Genomic DNA, 14,137 nt, shown 5'->3' on the forward strand with positions numbered 1-14,137 from the left:
AGAAGTGTCTTATCTGAGATGTGATTTTGGGAGAAGGAACTTAGCATGTGTGGCCCCGCCCCTGGTGGGTCCTCTCTCCTTGAAAGCTAAATGCTCTCAGAAGGCAAAGGCAGGCTCCATCCCCGGCAAGGCAGAGGTCTGCAGTTGCGTCCAGTCAGGGAGATATTTTAGGGAGCCTAATAGGAGAACAAGTCAACCTTGCTCTCTATCTCAACGTCACTGATAATAAAGCTGACGTGTTGATCTCTCTCTGACTCCCATGTCTTACTTCTCACTTTGTTCCAAAGTGAAGAGAGGAATGAGGGAGTTACCTGTTGGTGTCCTTGAGCCCCATAGCATCACAACAGTGTCACAAATTGTGTTTGCCCATGTCTATAACACTTGCGTTCTGAAACAGCATTGTTATTTTTTTTTTTTTTAAATCAATGAACAACTATAAAGTACAAAGTGCTTCTAAAATCACAAAAAGAACAAAACATATAAAAAGGCCCTCTTTCTTTAACTGGCATAATTTGGGAATTCTAACTGCTCAATTGTTTATTTTTAGAAAACAGTAACATTTTCCAAGTTTCTACTTTATTGAGAATAATCTTAGTCATGATCTGCAGAAGTTGGTCCTGGGCAATTTGAAGAGAGGTCTTCTTTATCTGTAATGTATGTGAGGAAAATAAAAGATTAATACTAGTATAGTAAACTACTCTAGAAAATTAGTTCAACATAACATGTAAACACATGTAGCTGTGTTTGCTACTTACCGAGCTAAACTGGGAAAAGATACAACCATAACCAACAATTCTTTACTGTCAAGTGTAAAGTCCTTAAATTCAAGTTAACAGGGCCAACTTGGGGAGAATGTGTTAGAAGGGAAAGTGCTTGGCCCTATAAGGTATCTGGCAAATTTTAAACCCATTTCTTTCCTTATAATAAAAAAAAAAAAAATGGAGTGGATTTCAGTATTCTGAAACAATATTCTATCTACATAAAAGCTAATTCTAAAAATCTGAAAAATCTTGCAGGTAATGCAGCTGAAGAATCTTTAAAAATAAAGCATGAAAAAAAATTCATCCTCAAGTAACTAAAAAATTCTTCCTTTTGAAATAGAGAACTGAAAAATTCCCTTCTGCACATTTAGTTTCTGAAAAGGCCTCAATTATTTCTATATGCACCACTGCTTTAAGACATTGACCCCACACTGCCATTTGGATGGAATAAGAAATTTCCATTGTCTATGGGAAATGTGACTTACACACATGTGCACACACACACACACAAAATTGAAGTTAAAAAATCAAAGACCATTTGTGTTCAATATTTTTAAAAAGTGCAAAGTATCCTCTTACCTTCATAGGCTGTTCCACACCAAATACAATACAGATGTTCTTCTCTTAAATAACCAGTCAATATTTGTAATTTTTCCAGTACCTACATGTAGGACACAGACACATTAATAGTTCAAATTGAACATAATCTTGGTATTCTGGTCTCTTGGATCCTGCCAAATTAGCCCAAGGCCATAAATCTTCTGCTACTCTCTTAACCATGTAGGATAGGTATCAAGGGAAGAATATATTAGAACATGTCCCAGTTTACCAGCCACCCTGATATTTTCACATGTTTGACAGACACAAAGAGACCACTTGTTAACATTTGGAAAATACATTTGGGCTGGCTCTTATTTTAATCAGGATCCTTTAAAAACCTCCCTCTACTTCAAAGAACCTACCTTCCCAGATGGAATGAGAGTGAACACTGCCTCCCTTTGTCATTAAAGTTCTCATCAATGGTCTCCCAGTTAAGTGGAACACTGGTTTTTCAAATTGCAAATGTTTCCTATAAAATTCTTATACACAAAAAAACACAGAAATGGGATTCCTTTCTTGAATAATTTCCACTTCCTTTGAGCTGTGTTTTTTTGCTTTGTTTATGGGTGGAGGAGAGGGGTATTCATTAGAATCACTTCCTGAGGTTTAACAGGCAACAAAGTAGAAATTAAGATAATTTATATTTGTGGCTCATCTGTCATCCAAACTGAAGCTGAGAGTGTAAACCGAAGCTAAAGGAAGAAATTATATAACGGTTTGGGGTCAATAAAATAACCCTATAATATAGTAGTTCTCAACTAGAGGTGATTTTTCCCCTCGGGGAAATTTAGCAATGACTGGAGATATTTTTGATTGTCACAAGGGGGAAGTGCAACAGGCACCTGGTGGGTGGAGGCCAGGGATGCTGTTAGAACAGTGTGCCCCAACAAATAATTACCCGGCTCAAAATGTGAATGGTACCAAGGCATACACTTAAGACACCCTGCTCGAGGAACTGGTACCAAAACATACACTCAAGTCTTCACTCTTATATTCATCTTCATCGTGTTCTTTTTCTTCCTCTTCCTCTTCCTCGGTTTTCTCTTCAAGCCCCAACCAGTACCATGCTTCCCTAGGAACCTGAATATTCTGAAAATAAAGAATTATTCCCAATTAAACACAGCTAACCAGAAGACTATCACAAGTACGTTCATATCGACATGGATTCTTTCTTTCAATGAAATATTTACTGATTGCTGCTTCAAGAGTAAAGCCCTGGGCTGCATGAACCATAGGGATGAAGACTCAGTTCAAGTATTGTCCCCCAGTGGCTGCCAGTCTATTAGGGAAATAAGCCATGGGTATATATATCTTAATGGGAATAAAATAACACACATAAGAGGGATGTAGGTGAAGGGATGGGCATCAAGGAGGGCACTTGTTGGGATGAGCACTGGGTGTCATATGTAAGAGATGAATCATTGGGCTCTACTCCTGAAGCCAAGACTACATTGTATGTTAATTAACTTGAATTAAAAAAAAAAAAATCTCATGAGATTTCGTTTTAGATCTCGCGAGATTTACTTGTAGAGCACGCACACACACAAAGTACACATCAGCTAGGAAAGTGTCATGACGCAAAATAAAGTGCTATGGGAATACAGAAAAGTGAGAGATTGCTTCCAGAGATCTATTTACATACAAGGGAAATGTTTTAGAGACTTTAATTGAAGTCATTTTATTCTAATGGAAAGATCAAAATTTAAAAATTGCAAAATGAAATAAAAATAAAACCAAAAACAGAATTTTAAAAACAGCCAAAATATATAGTAATCTACCATGACTTTACTAGTTAGGGACACAAGAGGTACTGAAGATGGACTAAAAATAGGCTATTCATCAAATATTCTGGTGGACAGAATTTCCACACACACTAGCTCTGAGTCTCCAATATCCAAATAAGCAGAGAACGATTAAATATAAAAATGTTATTTGAGCCTTATTGGGTGATTCAGACTACTCCGGTTCCTGCAGCGACGAGGTCATCGTCATGAGTGTCAACCATCAAAGATCAGCCCTGCATGTTAAATGAAAGCTTTAATAGGTAGCGGGCTAGATACCACAGGCCTGGAGTTTCTTTTCTTTCTTTTTTCCTAATTACGTGGCAAATCACACTGGGCGCCGAAAAACCTTTCCAAACGGAACACAGGTGAAAGGCTTGCCTTCTGAGTATCCAACTGCTGGCAGGCTCGCTGGCTTCTTCTAAGGTCCCCTTCCAGCTTCACTTCATCCTGCTTATGTTTCAATCGCAGTCTAATCGAAAGAAAACAATAGTCTACCGAGAGTCTGCCCTCCCTTTATCCATTTAAATGCCCAACTACCAGAAAACATCACAATAAACACGGGGTAAAACCCAAAATAGCTCAAATACCAAGTGTTACCGAAACTGCTCTGCGGCTTTTTCTTCGGCTTGGGTTTTCACGTGGATCTTTCTTCTATAGTTTTCTAGTTTTTCCTCTGCTTTCCGCTTCAGTAATGCCTCATGACCGATGCCACTTTTCCCTGTTCAAACAGCAAACTGCTGAAGAACCTGATGACTTCACACTTCAAAACATGACCTCTAACCAGGTGCAAATTACACACAATTCTGATTTGAGTACAATCACTCGAAATCATTTGACATGAAAACACTGGAGATTTTTTTTTCCTAAACCCAAACACACAATTTGAGTTTTACAAAGATCATTAGTCTGATTTAATGAGATAGTCACACAATACAAAATTCCTTAAATTGGGAAAACAGTATCAACTATCATACTTTCATATAAATATAATAATCAAATATATATTTTTCTCCTTAATTCATCCAAAGTCTTAATGGAGAAGTCTGTTCATTGAATGGATAAGTCTGTCTCAGAATACTTTCAGTACATTCCTTTTATTTTTTTTTTTTAAATGTTTATTTATTTATTTAGAGACATAGCACAAGCAGGGAAGAGAGGGAGAGAGAAAGAATCCTAAGCAGACTCTGCACTGTTAGTGGGAAGCCTGACACGGGGCTCAAACTCAAAACCTGTGAGATCATGACCTGAGTCGAAATCAAGACTCAACTGCTAAACTGACTGAGCCACCAAGGCACCCCTTAGCACACTTCAATGGGCAAAAAATAGCTTTGCATTTTTAATGGTTATGATTTCCCCCCATATTTTTAGGACTTAAATTTTATTTTATACTCAAACTGTTATTTTTAGTTTAAAAGATTGAGAAGTTTAACTAAGAAATATTTTACTGGGGGCTTCCTAGGATAAGAACTATAACAGTGCTACCACAAAAAAAACCCATTTAGTATGAGAATATATGTGCTAGATCTAAGCATAAGTTATTATTACTGGTAAATATGCTCAGAAATAATTATATACCTGTTTTGACGTTGAGAGGAATTGGTTCAACAATACCACCTCCTAAGAAAAGAGAACAAAACACACACATGACTTTAGAACTTCTTCCTCAAACTACAGGTGAGCGTAGTACGCAGCTTTACAATGTTCTATACATATCCCTTCCAGTTTCGATGCCATTTGAAATTGAAATCTGAACATGAATACTCTATAGTCAACCACCTCCCTTGCCTTCAAATATCTACTCCTCAGTTAGACTGACTCACAGCCTCCTATGCCATCTGAAGTTAGGGTTTCAGGAAGGGAAAACACTGATATATGTCCAAGAAAGTGGCAGCTTCCAGAGAAAGCAAAGCCTTGCTCGGTGAAGATCAAAGCAATTCTAATAAGGAAGAAAAGAAAAATGGTTTACAGAATCTACTATGAATGTATGGCCTCTCCACCTTCCTAAATAGGGAGGCGAGAATGGAGCTTCTCCAACCACGTGCTCACTGGGCTACCTGGCACAGGTACAGAGCGAGCAGGGCGGTGTCCTGCCATCATCCTCAATGTTGCTTCACTGTCCTTTGGCTGTTGTACTTCTCAACCCTTCTCTTATCACCATTGTTAGCTGCTGCCTCCGTTGTAAGCCTCGTCCATCCCTGCTGTTGGTGCCTTGAAGGCGAAGTGGGGCTGGTAAGTAGCTCTTGATGACACACACTTGTCTAAAGTGGTGTAGGAAGACACCGTTCTCTATATGCTTGTTACACCTAGTAGCTATGTTGCTTTACTTTCTGTGTAGATGGATAAGGAGTCCTCTCTGGCACTCATCAATAGAGCACCATTTGGTGGTTAGGAACACCTGCTTATGTCCAGATGGAACTTACCACTTTTGCCAAGGGCCTGACCACTTTTATATCCCATCTTTTGGAGCAAAGCAAACCCTTTGTTTTCACAGCCTAGTGCATTCTTCAATCCAATGTCACGTCTTTCTTGTTCTTCTTCTTTTAAACTCTTCTGTCTGTTTTTCAAATTAGCTTCCTGTTGCTTTTCTTCTTTTCGACGGGCTTCTCGGATTTGCCTCAGCATTGGCAATCCTGGTCTGATGTCTTGTCTAAGGAATAACGGAGAAGGTTATTTTAGACGAGGACATGCAGTTTTCTCATAACTTTGCTACTTACTTACCTGACGCTACTTAATATTTCAGGACCACCACGATGACCACCTTTGTTTTCATTGATCTTAGAACATAATCAGTGACCTCTGAGAATGGCTATTTTAGTGAAAATAATGAAAGCTGGTGCCAGATTGTAGGAAGCTAAAGAAAATAGAGAGTTGAAGAAACAGTAATTTTAGACTAATTTTTCTAGGAGGTTGGAAATAATAAAGAGCAAAGCTGAATACGAGCTAGAAGAGACAGTAAGATGAAATAAAGCAAAAGTGTAAACTTGCTTGGAAGAGGAAAATAACAAGAATCAAGGGCAGAAGTCAAATGTTTAGCATTAAAAGGGAAGAAAAGGCTCCTGGTATCTTTGCACAGAAATGTAGGAGGTGTTTCCACAAAGCAACAAAACTGACTTTTCAACTCACATTTAAAATCAATGTCATCACTTAGGAGTCTACATTAATGTCTTATATATATCACTACATGAGGTGTGCAAATTTACTTACTGGACATTAATGAAGGAATCAGACATATAGTCCTCTTCTTCCGCCATGTTCAACTTCATATGGCAAAAGTATCTACAAATCAAAGAGGATAAAGTAACAGCACCTTTTTTTGTTGTTGTTTGGTCGACAATGGAAATAAACCTTTCTCTGGAGCTCTACCACACATTCAAGTGCCTTCTGACATCTTTCTGTGGGAAGCTCTCCAATGACTCGTTCTTTTCCATTCCAAACCTCCATTATCCCCTAATTTTTTCAAATAAATGTCGCTACAATCTCCCCATTCCTGACCTCGTATAGCCCTCTGCCAATTCTTCCTCTACAATATCCTTCAAAAGCTTTTTTCCTATAGTTGTGACCATTGCTTCAGTTCAGGCATTTCTTTCTCACCCGAACTATTACAACAACTTCCTAATTAGTTTCATTGTGTGTGGCCTCTCCTCTTCCAGTGCATCCCCTACACCCTCTGCAGAGTGTTTTGTTTTTTTTTTTTAAGACAATTTTTTTTTTTTAAGTTTATTTGGGGCTCCTGGGTGGCTCAGTTGGTTACGCATCCAATTTTGGCTCAGGTCATGATCTCATGGTTCCTGAGTTCTCCTTCAGATCCTCTGTCTCCCTCTCTCTGCCCCTCCCCAACTTGCTCTCTCTCTCTCTCTCTCTCTCAAAAATAAAATAAACATTAAAAAAAGTTTAAAGTTCATTTTTTTTTAGTAATCTTTGCACCCAAAGTGGGGCTCAAACTCAGAACCCTGAGATCAAGTGTTGCATGCTCTTCCTGCTGAGCCAGCCTCTCCAGAGTGGTTTTATAAAAAACATAAGTCAGGTCATTTAATCTGTCTATTTCAATCCCTCAATAAACTTTACTCTGCAGGCCCTGGAGGACTAGTCACTCTAACACTGTAGCAGGAGGGATCCTTCAAAATCTCACCCCTGACGCTCCTTTAGGGTTCCATATTCAAGTCACATGGGCTTCGCATTGTTCTCTGAACATACACAGACATTTCCTTCCTCCTTGGCCTAAGCTCCCCTCCTTCACGAAACCCATCCTAACCATTCCAGGCCTCTCTCTACAGCACTCCATGTTCAAGCTGTCCACTTGGAACTTGGTATACTTAACATCTCACTTATATGGAGACATTTTTGAGGAGAGTTTCCATCCAAAATAGTTAAAATCATGTAATTATTTTCTCTTACAGGGATAAAATAGTTATCCAAAAAAGCACATCTCAAACTTTATTATGTATATGAATTGCTTCAGGATCTTCTTAAAATCCAGAGTCTGATTCTGAGCTAGAGCTTGAAGTTTTGTATTTCTAATAGGCTCCCAGATGATATCAATGCTTCTGGTCCAGAAGCTAGTTACAGAGGGCAGTCATTTGCTGCAGTAAACACAGGCTGTTTTGGCCCACCCACCATCCTTTTCTTTGGGAACCCAACCCTCTGCCCTCCACTGGGTTCTAGTGGAGGGTGGCAAGCTCTGTCTTCTATACTTCCCTGGGCACAAGATGGCCAATTATAGTTCACTATGTCCCAGCAACAGAGGAGGTGATGACCTAACCAGGTCAGATAAGCATGCCTTATGGGGGAAAAGAGATCTCTTCACTGGAGTTTCTGAACAGGGAGTATGTGAAGGTGGGCTCCAAAGGGCCATCTTCCTGCCCATATGAATAGATCCCACTTGCAGAATGAAGCCAGATAGAAAAAATGGGCAAAGATAGGCCTGACACCTTGCTTAGCCACAGCCCCACGGGACACAGCAGCGATAAAAATTAAGCCATGAATGAAAGTTCAGCTAAGCCATATTAAATTAGGGTTGGTAAATTTCATGCCAGCCACTGCGGTCATACAATTAACCCGAATTAATAGATCCACAGCATAAAGCGTGTTATAGAGGAACCCCTCCCCACCCCGCGCTAAAGTTAAATTTTAACTCAGCTGTAAAAAGCTACAGTTAACATAAAAATATGGCACGAAAGTAACTTAACACCTCTGACCACATGATAGCTAAGACCCAAACTGGGATTAGATACCCCACTACGCTTAACCCTAAACTTAGATAGCTAACTAAACAAATCTGTCGGCCAGAGAACTAGCGACAGCTTAAAACTCAAAGGACTTTGCAGTGCTTTATTTTATATCCCGCTAGAGGAGCCTGTTCTATAATCGATAAATCCCAATATACCTCACCACCCCTTGCTAATCCAGTCTGTATACCGCCATCTTCAGCAAACCGTAAAAAGGAAGAAAAGTAAGCACAAGTATCTTAACATAAAAAAGTTAGGTCAAGCTGTAACCTATGAGGTTGGAAGTAATGGGCTACATTTTCTATCCTAGAACACTTTTCCACGAAAAGTCCTTATGAAATTAAGAACCAAAGGAGGATTTAGTAGTAAATTGAGAAGAGAGAGCTCAATTGAATTGGGCCACGAAGCACGCACACACTACCTGTCACCCTCAAGTGACAAAACCCAAAGACAATCTATTCAAACTATAAAAAACACAAGAGAAGACAAGTCGTAACAAGGTAAGCATACTGGAAAGTGTGCTTGGATAAAACGATTTGCAGCTTAAACAAAGCATCTGGCTTACACCCAGAAGATTTCATATCAAACTGGCCATCTTGAGCCAAAACTAGCCCAAATAACCATAAATTCAACTAACGTAAAACAATAAGTCAAAACATGTAGTTAATTCTTAGAGGTATAGGACCATATAGCCCTAGTTATTGTAGCAATTCTTATCCAAACACCATGAAGCTATTTAGGAGCAACAGCCCTAATAATTGCCCACAGATTAACATCATCAATACTATTCTGTCTCGCAAACTCAAACTATGAACGAGTACATAGCCAAACAATAATCCTAGCGTGAGGTCTGCAAACACTCCTCCCCTTAATAGCCGCCTGATGACTACTAGCCAGCCTTTCAAATCTAGCCCTACCCCCTACAATTAATCTAGTTGGAGAACTATCTGTAGTAATAGCCTCATTCTCATGATCCAATATTACTATTATCCTCATAGGCACACACATTATTATTACAGCCCTATATTCCCTTTATATACTAATCACAACCCAACGGGGCAAATACACACACCATATCAAAAGCACTAAACCATCATTTACATGAGAAAATGCCCTAATCACTCTCCACCTACTCCCGCTCCTACTTCTATCACTAAATCCCAAAATCGTTCTAGGTCCTATTTACTGTAAGTATAGTTTAATAAAAACATGAGATTGTTAATCTAATAATAGAAGTTTGAATCTTCCTATTTACCGAAAAGGTATGCAAGAACTGCTAATTCATGTCTCCATGCATAAAAGCATGGCTTTTTCAACTTTTATAGGACAGAAGTAATCCATTGGTCTTAGGAACGGGGCGAGGGGGGGGGGTGCCTAAGGGGTTCCAGCTTCTTTTTAAAACTCCCCCTTTGTGGGTACAATACACTTCAACATCATCCATTCGCATCAAGCATAAGGATAAACTTTGTAAAGCCACCATGACGGTGGCTTGGACCACCAGTGGAAGTGGACCACCGGCAGTGGAAGTGGTGAGAAGCGGTCGGATTCTGCGTATATTAAATTTTTTTTTTAAGTTTGTTCATTTTCGAGAGAAAGAGAGAGACAGAGAGAGAGCAGGGGAGGGGCAGAGAGAGAGGGAGATACAGAACCTGAAGCAGGCTCCAGGCTTTGAGCTGTCAGCACAGAGCCCGATATGGGGCTCGAACCCACGAACCACGAGATCATGACCTGAGCTGAAGTCAGACGTTTAACCAACTGAGCCACCCAGGCGCCCCTGAGCGTATTTTAAAGGTAGATCTAAGGAGACTGGCTGATGGATGGGAGGCGGTGTGTGAAAGAGCGATGTCAACGATTATGTTAAGGCTTTTGGCCCGAACACCTGGAAGAATGAAGTTACCAGTTAAGAGTGGTTAGACTGTAGTAGGTTTGGTTCGGGTGAAGTCTTTTGCTTGTTTTTTTGACATAGAGCAGGCAGAGGCGGTGGCAACAAGAACGCTGCTTCAGACACACGGAGAATCCCATTATACATCCAAGTGGAGAGAAGGGCTAATTAGCTGGACATACAGTAGAAAGGTAACCAAAAAGCCTCAGTCCCCAAACCCCCCCTTAGGGACGGCTGATTTCTCCCTTCTCGCGTCCCGCCCAGCTGCAAGCGTCACAGGCAGGAATGTGGGTGATGGTGTGATAGGTCAGTCACGACCAGCGCACAGACCACCGCCCTTTACCATTCTATCGGGTGTCCCCATCCCCTTACCTGGTAGCTCTACTCGCCCCGGGTCGGCTTGTGAGAGCGCGCGCTGCGCATGCGCCCACCCACAAGCACAGGACTTCTGAGCCTCAGCTCCCACCTGAGCTTCCTAGCGAGCAATCGATTGGAAACCTGCGGCGGGAGGAGCCAGGAGGATGTAGTTAGTGCGCTTGCGCAACACGAGCCTTCCGCGCACGCGCTCTCCTCTCGTTTCCTGCTGGCAGGAGTGCGGGAGGCGGGGCATCCGGGTCGTTTGGCAGCTGCTTCTGGCCCCGGAACTCAGCTGTTCAGCCCCTGCCAGACTAGGAGGTGAGGCCATCCCCGTTGCGGCCAAAGCACGCACGGTGACACGCACACACACCCCTGTCCCCCCGTATGTTTTCAGAGGACTGGGGAGGAAAATCGAATTCGTAGGGAACATTTTTCTTTCTCAGGCTCCGGGCTTGGTTCCGAGTCACCGCCTCCTGTAGTTGACAGCCCTAAGTGGCTCCTGCGAGGCCTGCGGCGGCCTCTTAACATTTCCCCCCAGGCCGGGCGCTGCGCTACGGCGGTCCCCGGAGTAGCCGGGCTAACCCAGACCCGCAGCGCGCCCAGCCTTTGTGGGCTGCATTTCCCCGACCGCCCGGGGTTGTCACTAAATCTTCGGCCACAGGGATCTGGCCTTCCCCATCCCGTCACCGTAGGAAGACTCTTGTTGGAGACTTACAGTGTGAGATCTTTATTCTGGGAGTTTTGACGTCGTCCTGGGCCAGGGGAGGGTAAGGGTGCTGTGCACTGAGCCGTGGGCGAGAAAAGAGGAGGGTGGATTGTCAGGCCCAACTGGTGTATGATCTTGGTGCCGTGGTTTTCCCATTCGTGGAATGGGTTAATGACATATGTTTTGCTAGGCATATTTCTTTTGGAATAACGTCTTCTTTGCAATATTTTTTTTTTAAAAGCTATCTCTATGCCCAACGTGCCGTTCAAACCCAGGACCCTGAGTTCAACAGTCGCATGCTGTACTGGCTGAGCCAGGCAGACGCCCTGTTATTTGCAGTATTGATTTAAATTGTCCTTTTTTCATTCTTCTTCACCAAGCATGACTCATTTATGTTTGTTTTTGTTTTACCCTTGTTCTTTAGAATTAGGTTCTTGGGTTTTGCCTCAAAGAAGTAATGTAAATTTCCCGCAAATGAAACGAGAAGTAAAACCACACTTTTCAATTCTTAGTGGTTGCATTCACTAAGCTTTGACTTTTAACATTAAAAAAAAATCCTTACAAGTATTTCTTGATTTGTTAAGGTGTGACTTTTAAACTTCAGTAATGGAGCTGGCCCACAGTTTATTGCTAAATGAAGAAGCTTTGGCTCAAATCACTGAAGCAAAGAGACCAGTTTTTATCTTTGAATGGTTGAGATTTCTTGATAAAGTATTGGTCGCTGCCAACAAGGTATAGTATTGCTTTTTTTCCCAGCTGGGTTTGCATAATGAAGAGTATTATATGTTCATGCTTTGTAAGGGAGCACGCATTATGTTTTGGAAAGGTTGTGGGTCACTTATGGAATTGAGAATATAACACAGTAATAGAAATTTTTGTCTGTTCTTTTTCTATTTTGTGGCAAAACCAGAATCTCATTTGAACCTAGCTCTTTGCCTACTTCATGTCTCTACCCGGACAACTGAATGTGACTGGAGAAAAATATGATTATATGACTTTTAAATTCACTCATCTCCACCTTGCAAGTGGTCCCTCCGCGCTGTCTAGCAATCCCAATATCTTCACTTATCTCTCTGAGAAGTTATAATGGGGTGGCTTTTTTCTGTTTTCTTCTTCCTACGTAGTCTGTTTTAGCCTTCTTGCTTTTCATTATGTGTTTTGTTTTCTGTCTTTAAAATTAGATACTTTCCTCAAATATCTGATAATGTTTGGCTGTCTGCTTAAATTTAAGAATGAGTAGTACGTTTCCTGGGCAGGGTGAAGTTTGCTAACTGTGCTTCACTGTAGGCCAGTCCTGTGGTTTGAGGAACCCCTGGCATTGGCATCATAGATTTCCCTTGGCTAGTCATTCCCAGGAAGAGACTTTTCTACTCTAGTGTCCTAGGGCATATCACTAGCTGCCTAGATTCTAGGAATTCGGGGAGAAGGCTCCAGGCTTCAACATCCAGTATGAAAACTTTCGTTTAATCCCCTGTTTTCAGTACAGTTTTTCCAGCCCACAACTGTGCTGGAGCTTCCTAAGTCCCGAATGGAGGAGAGAGGTATGAGAGTCTTACAACTTCTAGACTCTCAACCATTTCCTCCAGTTCCAGGCATAATTCACTCCCTCCTCCATAAGCACCTGGAGCTTCAAACAACAACAACAAAACAGACATGAGCTTCATGGGATTCTGTGTTGTAAGTTGCGTCTCTTCTCAGCTTTCCCCATTGGGGGTACCTGGCTTCTGTATATTCTGTTGATTTTTTTCCTGTTTTCTTTGCTCTTGTGGATTTGTGCATTTGTGTGTGTGTGTGTGTGTGTGTGTGTGTGTGTGTGTGTGGTTGCCCTTTAATATAGTTTTACTAGTATTTCTGGAAAGACAAAGTTAATGCATGGATTCACTTATGGCACTTAGCTAGAAGTCTCTATTTTTTCTTAAACCCCTTCCAACTGAGTATTTGCTGCATCCATTTCACTGAAATGGCTCTTGTCCAGTCATCAGTGATCTCACATTGTTCCAGCCAATGGTCAGTATTCCGTCTTAGTTGACCATCAGCAGCTTTTGACATAGTTGATCCTCTCCCTTGAAACACTTAATAGGTATTTTATTTTGTTGTGAAGAGTATATACAAATATTTATTCCCGCAATGATATCATCTAATTTCATGATTTTTGCTACCATCTATACAGTAATGACTTGCAGATCTCCAACTACCTCTTTCTCTTTTAAATAGCATCCCCAAATTAACATATACAACGTTAAATTCTTGATTTCTCCGTTCCAAACCTGTCCTTTCCTCAGTGGTCACCATCTCAGGAAACAACCATTTCTTCCTTCCAGTTGCTCAGGTCATAAACCTTAGAGTCATTCTTCTCTCTTTTGGAAATTTCACATCATATTTATCAGCAAATCCTAAGGGTTCTATCCACTAAACGTGTCCAGAATTGAATTATTTGTTATCATTTCCATTGTTCCCACCTTCCTCTCTCATCTGGATCATTGCAACACCTTCTTAAATGCTCACTATGCTTCCGACCATGGACCTTGTGGAGTATTTTTCACTCAGTAGTCAGAATGTGCCTGTTAAAACATTTTGATCATGTACCTCTTATGCTTCAGATTCTCAGGATGAAATAGAAAATTCTTACAATGGTGTATAAGGGGCTATACAATCTGGTCCTTTCTATTCTTCTGACTTCATCTCTCATTACTTCCTCTCTCTGACTCTGCCAGCCAGACTGGCCTTCTTGCTGTCCTGGCCAAGCAAGTTCCCACCTCAAGGCCTTTGCCCTTGTTTCTCCTGCTTGGAATATTTTTCTCTCAATATCTGCATAGCTCACA

The 14,137-nt window shown here is 41.2% G+C and overlaps 2 protein-coding genes across 5 annotated transcripts in view; one reads left to right on the forward strand and one right to left on the reverse strand.

Moving 5' to 3' along the window:
• Nucleotides 1-381: 381 nt before the first annotated feature.
• GPATCH11 (G-patch domain containing 11) lies at nucleotides 382-10,747 on the reverse strand. Of its 2 annotated transcripts, none has more exons than XM_045447139.1 (9): nucleotides 10,625-10,746; nucleotides 6,350-6,421; nucleotides 5,566-5,792; nucleotides 4,721-4,762; nucleotides 3,743-3,863; nucleotides 3,524-3,614; nucleotides 2,334-2,450; nucleotides 1,341-1,422; nucleotides 382-647 (listed from the first exon to the last, which is right to left on the reverse strand). In XM_045447139.1, exons 2-9 carry the CDS (start codon nucleotides 6,406-6,408, stop codon nucleotides 592-594), a joined length of 795 nt encoding a protein of 264 aa, XP_045303095.1. In that variant the 5' UTR covers nucleotides 6,409-6,421; nucleotides 10,625-10,746; the 3' UTR covers nucleotides 382-591. The 2 variants fall into 2 exon arrangements, 1 of the variants encoding a protein (XP_045303095.1); XR_006703683.1 differs by having other exon boundaries at nucleotides 512-647; nucleotides 2,260-2,450; nucleotides 10,625-10,747.
• Nucleotides 10,748-10,816: 69 nt separating this feature from the next.
• The window catches only part of HEATR5B (HEAT repeat containing 5B), a 99,698-nt gene continuing 96,377 nt past the window's right edge, over nucleotides 10,817-14,137 (forward strand). Inside the window, exons 1-2 of one of the 3 annotated variants that reach the window (XM_045447122.1) lie at nucleotides 10,817-10,927; nucleotides 11,900-12,047. In XM_045447122.1, the coding sequence (XP_045303078.1) occupies nucleotides 11,922-12,047 (126 nt within the window). In that variant the 5' untranslated portion in view covers nucleotides 10,817-10,927; nucleotides 11,900-11,921. Of the gene's footprint in view, nucleotides 11,328-11,357; nucleotides 11,377-11,899; nucleotides 12,048-14,137 lie in introns of those variants that run through there. The other 2 variants (XM_045447124.1, XM_045447123.1) reach the window with 2 other exon arrangements.

The sequence above is a fragment of the Leopardus geoffroyi genome, chromosome A3 (genome assembly GCF_018350155.1).
Source record: "Leopardus geoffroyi isolate Oge1 chromosome A3, O.geoffroyi_Oge1_pat1.0, whole genome shotgun sequence".
Taxonomy (NCBI): Eukaryota; Metazoa; Chordata; class Mammalia; order Carnivora; family Felidae; genus Leopardus; species Leopardus geoffroyi.

What these genes read in the sequence shown, in the direction of transcription:
- GPATCH11 (XM_045447139.1), bottom strand. Translation starts at nt 6,408, where the DNA reads ATGAAGTTGAACATGGCGGAAGAAGAGGACTATATGTCTGATTCCTTC. An exon ending in GATTCCTTCATTAATGTCCA is followed by an intron (nt 5,793 to 6,349) that starts GTAAGTAAATTT and finishes GTTATTCCTTAG; the next exon opens with ACAAGACATCAGACCAGGAT. An exon ending in TCCTCTCAACGTCAAAACAG is followed by an intron (nt 3,864 to 4,720) that starts GTATATAATTAT and finishes CTGTTTGAACAG; the next exon opens with GGAAAAGTGGCATCGGTCAT.